Source organism: Pseudoliparis swirei, chromosome 4, assembly GCF_029220125.1.
Source record: "Pseudoliparis swirei isolate HS2019 ecotype Mariana Trench chromosome 4, NWPU_hadal_v1, whole genome shotgun sequence".
In the NCBI taxonomy this organism is placed as follows: domain Eukaryota; kingdom Metazoa; phylum Chordata; class Actinopteri; order Perciformes; family Liparidae; genus Pseudoliparis; species Pseudoliparis swirei.
In genome coordinates this window covers 19,768,592-19,778,633 of record NC_079391.1, presented here as the reverse complement: position 1 = coordinate 19,778,633, position 10,042 = coordinate 19,768,592, and the positions used below count along the sequence as shown (strand labels likewise).

At 42.8% G+C, this 10,042-nt stretch overlaps 1 protein-coding gene across 1 annotated transcript; it reads left to right on the top strand.

Moving 5' to 3' along the window:
- Positions 1 to 211: 211 nt before the first annotated feature.
- glo1 (glyoxalase 1) lies at positions 212 to 5,036 on the top strand. Its single transcript, XM_056412733.1, has 6 exons — positions 212 to 346; positions 2,059 to 2,141; positions 2,322 to 2,462; positions 2,549 to 2,616; positions 4,021 to 4,110; positions 4,581 to 5,036. Exons 1-6 carry the CDS (start codon positions 278 to 280, stop codon positions 4,670 to 4,672), a joined length of 543 nt encoding a protein of 180 aa, XP_056268708.1. The 5' UTR covers positions 212 to 277; the 3' UTR covers positions 4,673 to 5,036.
- Positions 5,037 to 10,042: the final 5,006 nt, after the last annotated feature.

Here is a 10,042-nt window from a genome sequence, read left to right as displayed (position 1 = left end):
ACGCCAAAGCATTCGGTCCGGTTTGAACAGGCATATTCAACGAGCACTGCTTTAGCAATTATAATGGAAGGTTCTTTTGAAGGGTCGATAAGCCCACCAGCCCTGCCCTGTAATGCCAATGAAGTCTGCTTCTCCCATATGCTCCCGAAGCGCGGCTTTTATTTTGAAATCCGGTACCGGAAGAGGTTTCTGTTGGAGTTCCCTCAGCTGAGTACCGCTCCCTGTCAGTCCGCCTCGCAGAGCTGCGGTTCAGCTCTTCTACAGTCTGTTGGCGAACATGAGCGACAAAGGTCTGTCGGACGAGGCAGCGGCATCGGCTTGCAAAGATGGAGACCCGATTACCAAGGTAAGTCTGCTGGCGGCCCTTTTTGTTAAACTTCTACCGGACGGCAGAAGCCAGCAGGTCAACCCGGCAGGCCGACGGCTCCCCGACGGCCTGAGCTAGAGAAGATCGATGCGTCCATTGTCGGACAGCGACGTCCCTCCCCGAATGTGCGAGAAGGGATTTGTTTCTGTACAACACGTTTGCAAATGTTTACGGTGAATCTTGTAGCGACGTACCCACTTAAGGTCACTCATATTTGGTGTTTTATGTGTTGCTTTTTAACTTCGCAGGCTGTTGTAAGCAACTCGTTCCTAACTTGTTAGCGAAGCTGAGACGCGACAACCAGCAACGTTACGTTTATAACCACTGAACGGCCCGTGAGTTGGTATTTAGGCGTGGCCGGACCGGAGTACCGTATAGCCTACCTTGCATATGCTGTGGCTTAAAGCAGCTGGCACTGCGGACTGCTAACGTAGGCGGGGTCGCGAGCGTAAACTTCCGAAGCTAACCCGGTCCAGCTGACCAACCACTACGCGACCACGAGTTTTAAAGATGTACCTTTTTTTTTAAATCTATATTTCTAGCCGTGCGTGTATTCTCTTCCAGACAGGGTATCACACACACACACACAAATTCTACACGCATGTGTTTAAACCCAAGTTGAACTTCTCGTTCATTTTTCTAACAGCTTCCTTCTAAATACTTGCCCAGGTGGTTATTCACATCCATCATCAAGCTCTTAAGACTTTCAAGCATGTGGGCCCCCCTCATGAAGTGTGAGCATAATCCCAGATCAAAGTCCACATCTGATAAGAGTTTTGTCATGAATGAAAGACATAACACTAAACAGACAGCCATATACCCCCTGCTGTTGCATCATGATCCACCTCTCTATTTGATTGTTTGCTTCAAGTTCCTCCCACACAAGGGTTGCACCATTTGTGTGTCATCCCAGTGGACCCTCTTGGAGTTTAGTGAAACTCGGCCAGCAGTCATGAATCTAGCGACAAGGTGGCAGAAGATCGGCATCTGTTTCGTGTGGACGTGGTTTGCATGGGGAAATGGATTATGCTCTACTAGTGGTGGGGTTCTCTGCATGTGTTGTCGGTTGATGTGTTCCCACTGCTGGAGGAAGGGCACAGGAAAGAGGAACGGTTGCTAACCCACGGAGATGGCGCTCAACTGTGAAATGCACACACTCTCACGTTCACACGCAACATCAGGATCCAGAGAAGAGGGCGAAAACTCAATTTGACCCATGCAAGCTGTGATTCATGAGATGGTCCCCACCCTCACATCAGTTCTGACGATCCAAATGCACATGACACTACTGACCCCGTCCATGGGCACACAGCAGGACTCTTGACACGTACCTGCACCAAGCCATTGTGAAAGCATTGCTGTCCCCGTTGGCTCCTAGAGGGCCCATGTTTAGTACACGTTCTAGGAACTGATCTGGCATCCCAGTCACGGCATGGTTTTTTTGCATAGAAAAGAAGAAAGTCACTTTTCCAAGCAAGGCGGTTGCACAGATTGGCTGCAATCCCTTTTTTCGCAAATGTTTGCCAGGATACAAATTTCCCCCCCCCCCGCTGGAATTCAAGCACGACCAACAGGGAACGACGTACTTTGCAAACAAATTAGTTTTTTTACTTCACGCCGCTTAGAGCCGCTGACATTAACCATCACACTTTGAGCGTTCTAAAGCTTTGTTTTGTGTTTTGTTTCTTTAGGATTTCATGATGCAGCAGACCATGCTGCGGGTTAAGGATCCAGTCAAATCCTTGGATTTCTACACTAGAATCCTCGGCATGACGTGAGTATGTAGCGTGGGCTTCGGGGTCAACGGATCTGTATTTCCCCTTGCAACAAAGTATTCCTAAAAAGTGACACGGTGCAAATGTGTGCGCTTTGAGCACGTCTCCCATACACAAACTGGACTCATGTCTAAAGTGTGTGTGGGGGGTTCTTTCTGGGGTGCCAACAATTTCTCCAGGCTCATGCAGAAGTTTGACTTCCCCTCCATGCGGTTCTCACTATATTTCCTGGGCTACGAGGACAAGAAGGAGATTCCAACAGATGTGAAGGAGAAGACGGCCTGGACCTTCTCCAGAAGAGCCACCATTGAGCTGACGCAGTAAGGGTCTTCATTCTTCTCGCTCCTCCTCCTCCTCCTCTTCATTTCGTCTCTTACCTTTTTGTGTCCACCCTCCTGTCTTTTAGTAACTGGGGCTCTGAGGCTGATGAGAGCCAGTCTTATCACAATGGAAACTCAGATCCACGTGGATTTGGTAAGATTGCTTTCTCGTTTAACAGACAGGGAAGACCAATAGAAATGTGTGTTTATATGTATGTGTGTATATGTATGTTTGTATATACACTACCGTTCAAAAGTTTGGGGTCATCCAGACAATTTTGTGTCTTCCATGAAAACTCACTTTTATTTATCAAATGAATTGAAAATTGAATAGAAAATATAGTCAAGACATTGACAAGGTTAGAAATAATGATTAATATTTGAAGTATTAATTTTGTTCTTCAAACTTCAAGCTCAAAGGAAGGCCAGTTGTATAGCTTATATCACCAGCATAACTGTTTTCAGCTGTGCTAACATAATTGCACAAGGGTTTTCTAATCAGACATTAGTCTTCTAAGGCGATTAGCAAACACAATGTACCATTAGAACACTGGAGTGATAGTTGATGGAAATGGGCCTCTATACACCTATGGAGATATTTCATTAGAAACCAGACGTTTCCACCTAGAATAGTCATTTACCACATTAACAATGTATAGTGTGTATTTTTGATTAATGTTATCTTTATTGAAAAAAACTGCTTTTCTTTGAAAAATAAAGACATTTCTAAGTGACCCCAAACTTTTGAACGGTAGTGTATATAGATATATTTATATGCATGTGTGTGTGTATATGTATATACACACGCACACACTTTAATTTTTTTAAGTGGTCTGTAATGTGATTTCCAATTTCCAGACTGTATTTTTTCTCTCTTGATTTTCTTGTAGAAAGGCATCTAATATATTATCAGAATCAGTTTTTATTGGCCAAGTAAGTTTGCACAAACAAGGAATTTGACTGGGTAAAGTGTCTCTCAGTGCTTACACAAAATATACATTTCAACACAATACAATACAGAACAAACAAAACAGTTCAGTACAGAACAAACAGTGCAAAACAGTGCAACGGTCTAAGAAGTTTAAGAAAGTGACTTAAAGTATATACAAGAGGAATGGCTATATACAGTAGCTGTGAAACATTAGTGCCAGAAGAAGTGGAGAGTGTGAGAAGTGCAGGGATAAATATATATGCTACAGTGGGTTATTGTTTAGTAGTGAGACGGCGAGGGGGAAGTAACTGTTTTTGTGTCTCGAGGTTTTGGCGAACAGTGATCTGTAGCGTCTACCAGAGGGGAGGAGTTTAAATAGTTTGTGTCCGGGGTGGGAGGGGTCTGCAGTTATTGCATGGTCTTTAAATTTATTTGCATGCAGTAAAAGGATTAAACATTTTATTAGTCTTGATCTCTGTTTTTATAAAATTCATACAGTGCTAATTCACCAGTCATTTATTCCATTTACTACGGTCTAACTGTGTGCTGTTTCTATTTGAAGGCTCACAAGAGCAACGTGTGTGTGCCGCTGCAGCGTGGACTCATTGCTCTCTGTTGGGTTCACAGGACACATTGGGATCGCCGTTCCTGACGTCTATGCAGCCTGCAAACTGTTTGAGGAGCAAGGAGTCACTTTTGTCAAGAAGCCAGAAGATGGTAATATTTGACATGTTTGTGAATACATTTTCTTTATTTCGCCACATCCCCTCTTTAGCTGGCCTAAACACTCAAAATGGTAAATGACAGAAACAGAAATTGGGGTTGAAACCATTCATGAAAACGAAAAGTCTTGATTTAAAGTCTAGGGATGGGCAGTAGTCTTTAAAATGTACCAAAGTAGAGGGGACACATCGACCAAGACTTGTGCGTGTTTCATTCACCACAACCCAAGATGTATTAAAGCAATGCATTCGCTGTCTGCCGATCTCAGGAGATGATCCAAAAGTATTTGTAAGTTAACGAAAGATATGATCTATGTATTGCCCTGATATATTGTATGGACTGCCAATAGCTTCCCGTGTACTGCCCCATTACATAACAGAAAGCACCTGCATGAACTGCAGCGTATTCCTGGTGTATCTTTATTCTGCTGACATTAACAACCCTCCCTCTCATCTTCTCCTCAGGTAAGATGAAAGGCCTGGCCTTCATTCAGGACCCTGATGGCTACTGGATTGAGATCCTGAGTCCGAATAATATGGTGTCCATTACCTCCTAAAAGCTCTGCCGACGTGCCACCCGCTGCGGTGTGACCAGGCCCGACCTGCTGTGGCTTCAGCAAGCAGGTCGTCTGGGTTCAAGGAAGAATTTAGCAACGCGTGCCAGAGCGCTGAGGGTGTGGGGTGGGGTGGGGTGGGTGATGGAGCAGGTTCGCTTTGCACAACGGCGTCGGTGTGCCCTGTCACGGGCCGGACACTTGATCAAATAGATAAGAGCTACCCGAGTTAATTCCTCTGGACAGACACGGCTTTGTGTAGTCGTGGGGTTCGTCTACCATCGGCTGTTTGTTTGTGTCTTCAAAGTGATGTGGAAATAAATGCAGGTATTACTGTATAATAAAAGTCACCGTTTAAACAAAAATGGATTTGTGATTATTTTGCTTTGTAGTTTCGAGAGTTGAGGCAAAACAAAACGGTTACTGTTGCCAAAACACTAAAGGGCAGTGCACTATTCAGATTAAGGGAAACAGTAATAACCTCACCTGGGTTTTAATCCCATTTCAGTCAAGTGAAGAATGTGATTAACAGGTTTTAAGTGTTTTCCAAATTAATCATTCTAAAGTCCAATCTGAAAGAAATGAGTGTTTACAATCACACTTCAGTGTCTGGCTCACATTTGGATGAACTTTCAAACCCAAACTGAAATGAGCTGTGGCAATCCTGCGATAATGTCCAGCAATCTTTCTAAAATTTGAAGCGCATTTTTACAATCAATTCATTTAATTTTGTACGACCCAAAATTACAAATTTGCCTCAGTGAGCTTTACAATCTACACATACGACCTCCCTGTCCCAGGACCTCACATCGGATCATCAGCATGCCCACCAGACCGGAGGCATAGCGAAGGAGGCCGGAGATCATCAATCTAACCTCTAAAAGTTCGAATATTTTCATTGAAGAAGTTCATGAAAGTCATTGCTACTAAGGTCTATAGGAATACACAGCTCTACAGAGCTGTGACGCTTTTTAGTCTGTCCACCAAGTCGGGCGCTAGAAAGGCAGGGGAACAACGTGACTTTATTTCTGCACCGTCCCGAGAAGTTTTGTCGGCAGCGATTTATAGAAATACAAGAAAACCGTAGCGTCCCAGTGGGTCCTGCTGCTTCAGGGCCTGGATGTGCTGGAAAATGATTCCAAAATAGGTTTCCTTTGTTGAAATCTAATCATATAAATACTTGCTCCCTCTTTCATATGACTACTTCAGACCAATTGAGGCGTGTGTTCTAATAAAGAATACTACTTAGCCCATGTGAATGATGCGGTGAGAAATGCCTGAAAAGGGACCTGGCTCTACTTTTGAAGACGGCATGGAGAGAAACATTCTCTTCGTCCACCTCGTCCTCTCCGCCCGTCCGTACGCAGCGACCATCTTCAGTGTGCATGTGCTGGTTCTAATGTGTTCCACAATTTGAGGGATTCTACTGTGATTTTATTACAATGGTGAAATAACTCTGTTGAGCTTTTTGATGCCACCGCTCTTGGTTACATTTCATTCGTCATGCAGCGTGTGGATGCCAATGATGGATTGTTGGTTGGCTGTTGCACCACTTTGGGTCAAGAATTGATGAAACATCTCAAAAACTATTGGATGCAATGAAACATTAGGTCATAAGGTGACACCGGGCAGTATTGCTCCGTTACGGCCTATAGAGCGTATTCACTCACGTGACCACAACAAACTCTGGTGGCCATGTTGGGGTCCCACCACGGCATTGTTTTGCTTGTTTGTATGCCGCTCTTCCCTTAGAAATGACCATTATATCCTGAAGGACACACAATTTCAGTTCAAAGCGGTGTGCCTTGTGATTATGGTACTGTGCCTCGTTGTTGGATGTGGGACTAATGATTCAGAATATGGGTTTATCAGCTCAACAAGAGGCTATGACTTCAACTTGTCATGCATCTACTTCGGCTTCACTCGGCATATGAGCGTTACGACTGTTCTCATGTGTTTCTGTTGACACATCGGGTTGTGGGCACGTTTCCATTGACACTCGTCAATAATCTCTTTTTGCTTTTTCGCCGAGCGAAAATCAATGTTTCACTTGCGCAAAAGGAACTGTGGATGGAAACTTGGGAGGAAGCCATGAACATGGCAACTCCGTCGGGCGATGTCTGCCTTTACTCTGTGATTCATTTCAAGGTAAAATAAAACACTGGCTACATGGGCACAGCACTCAGCACGGCCAGCCAAACAGTCACTGCTGGTCCTGAAGGAGCTGGAAGCGGCTTCAGGACCAGCAGTGACTTCCGGGAGGACTCGCCCCTCCAGGCTTGTCATAAGTAATCGACGTAAAAGCGTATCAGTACGTCATACAGCTTCGACAGAGGCGTATTCAGTCGAGATGGCCAGTGCTCAGGGCAACAGCAGCGATTCAATTCTTTCTTTGAAAGAGACTCCTTTCGGTCGGCGTAACAATGAAGACACATTGGCAACAATAGAAGTAGGACCTCCTAGAGCAGCGGTCGCCAACACGTCGATCTTGATCGACCGGTCGATCTCGGAGACGTTCGCTGTCACTCTCCAGAATAAAATGAAAATAAAATCAGAAACACATTGTTCCTCATTCTCGAACATTTTCTAAAGTGTCTTCTGAAACGTTTTCTTCCTGACGATCGACGTCAGAAAAGATCTCCGCCTGATTTTAATGAACGCCTGTAAACGGGTTCTCTGACAGCCGTGTTGTCAGCTGTGCTCAACTCAGCCGACACTCGGATTTCCGTGGTCAACTCAGCCGACACTTACATTTCTGTGCACCTATAGACTGATATTGACGGTAAACGCATTCAATCGGGAGCGCGCGAGGGTTTTGATAAAGTTAGCGGAAGGATTCACGTGACACAACATCCGGTTTTGCAAAGTTAGCGGAAAGAACTACGTGAAACAACATCCGTCTTTCAAAATAAGATGTCGACAAATCATACACTAACATATACAAGAAACAATTAACTGATTTCGAATCTTTATAGATCGTTTCTGAGATTTAGCTTAAATTATGCTAACATTAAAACTGTTTTACTGTACCAAGGAAGAGTCCCAATTGGGAGATATTTCAAAGTAAAAGTCCTAAATGTTTAAAGAAATCGGTCATTTCTTTAATGTTTGAAGTGCTTTAAATATGTTTTTCCTCATAAGCCCCGGCATTGACTGATGCAGCTGTGTTCAGGACAATCCAGACTTCCATTATCCTGGAAATAAGACATATCTACTGTCCCAATTGGGAAATATTTCAAATTAAAAGTCCTAAATGTTTAAAGAAATCGGTAATTTCTTTAATGTTTGAAGTGCTTTATATATGTTTTTCCCCATAAGCCCCGGCATTGACTGATGCAGCTGTGTTCAGGACAATATTGACTTCCATTATCCTGGGAATCAGACAAATCTACGGTCCCAATTGGGAGATATTTCAAATTAAAAGTCCTAAATGTTTAAAGAAATCGGTCATTTCTTTAATGTTTGAAGTGCTTTATATATGTTTTTCCCCATAAGCCCCAGCATTGACTGATGCAGCTGTGTTCAGGACAATCTTGACTTCCATTATCCTGGGAATCAGACAAATCTACGGTCCCAATTGGGAAATATTTCAAATTAAAAGTCCTAAATGTTTAAAGAAATCGGTCATTTCTTTCATGTTTGAAGTGCTTTATATATGTTTTTCCCCATAAGCCCCGGCATTGACTGATGCAGCTGTGTTCAGGACAATCTTGACTTCCATTATCCTGGGAATCAGACAAATATACGGTCCCAATTGGGAAATATTTCAAATTAAAAGTCCTAAATGTTGAAAGAAATCGGTCATTTCTTTAATGTTTGAAGTGCTTTATATATGTTTTTCCCCATAAGCCCCGGCATTGACTGATGCAGCTGTGTTCAGGACAATCTTGACTTCCATTATCCTGGGAATCAGACAAATCTACGGTCCCAATTGGGAAATATTTCAAATTAAAAGTCCTAAATGTTGAAAGAAATCGGTCATTTCTTTAATGTTTGAAGTGCTTTATATATGTTTTTCCCCATAAGCCCCGGCATTGACTGATGCATTTTTTTCTTGATCTATGATTCAACCCATACTGACTGACCTACACTGGCAATAAAATATTTTCTTTGTACAAATTAACCCTCTTCTGTTCGTTTCTTATATACAGCACTGATGTTCTTAGGTAAATTTGACCCGGTTAATGTTTAATTACAAAAAAGAAACCAAAAAATCCTAATAACTATAGTTTCTACATCATCAGTGTTGGTGGAGTTTTTCTGCAGGGGTCAAATAAAGGTTCTCGTCAAAATAGTATCTGTATTTCTCGCACAGGTGGGGTCGTTAGAAAGTGAGTGTCTGTGTGTGGGTATGAGATTGGGATGAAACAGGGTGTGTGTCACTCTTCAATCAGACAGTCTATTAGAAGTACTATAGTACATATTTATTAGGAGAGACATGAAATAAACCCTTAGATTAGTGTCACATGTCCAATAAAGGTGTATTTAGGGGGAAAGTGAGAAGATGATAAACATTGTTTATTCTGTAAAGTGTGCTTTTCATGTAGGGTGATGGGCACACAGCGGACCTCGGTATGGTCACACCGTACACCCCGGCACGTTCGCTCCGCTCGGCAACAGCCAATCGACTTGTGACTCCTCCACCTCGAGCTAATCACTCGAAATCCAGACTGTTTGCTGTCCTGGCTCCTCAGTGGTGGAATGAGCTCCCCACTGACATCAGGACAGCAGAAAGTCTTTACATCTTCCGCCGGAGACTGAAAACACACCTTTTCCAACTATATCTGGATTAAAACACAGATTTGCACTTCTGTGGCTCTTAAATAGCTCTTACTTATGGTACTTTTGTAGTTCGACAATGTTGAGGAAATGTTACTTCCTGTATTCTTGTTGTTCTTAGTTTGTACTCTAGGTTGAAATGCACTTATTGTAAGTCGCTTTGGATAAAAGCGTCTGCTAAATGACATGTAATGTAAAAGCAGGATATAGATGGTTCCCATAACCTGGTTCTTTTGCTTGAAGTTTGAAATGTGTACAACTTTATATATGGGGCTTTGAACATGGGCGTGTACACAGCAAAATCAGCAGAGCCAAATTAACACTCTCAGATTTGAATTTAACACTTTAGAAGAGTGTATAAGGGTCCACACCACAAAGTGTTAATTTCACTCTTTTTGGAGAGTTAGTACTTTAACACCAATTTAGTGTTATTGACTCTTTTGGGAGTTTAAATTTAACTCTTCGTAACACTCAGTAGTGTTATTTTTTTTAACACTTGTATGTAGTGTTAAAAATTAACACAGCTGCATCAGTCAATGCTGGGGCTTATGAGGAAAAACATATATAAAGCACTTCAAACATTAAAGAAATGAC

Bases quoted from the DNA above. Each gene is read 5' to 3' on its own strand.
- glo1 (XM_056412733.1), top strand. From the start codon at position 278: ATGAGCGACAAAGGTCTGTCGGACGAGGCAGCGGCATCGGCTTGCAAA. The intron at 347-2,058 runs GTAAGTCTGCTG...TTGTTTCTTTAG, and splicing joins ATGGAGACCCGATTACCAAG to GATTTCATGATGCAGCAGAC. The intron at 2,463-2,548 runs GTAAGGGTCTTC...CCTGTCTTTTAG, and splicing joins GCCACCATTGAGCTGACGCA to TAACTGGGGCTCTGAGGCTG.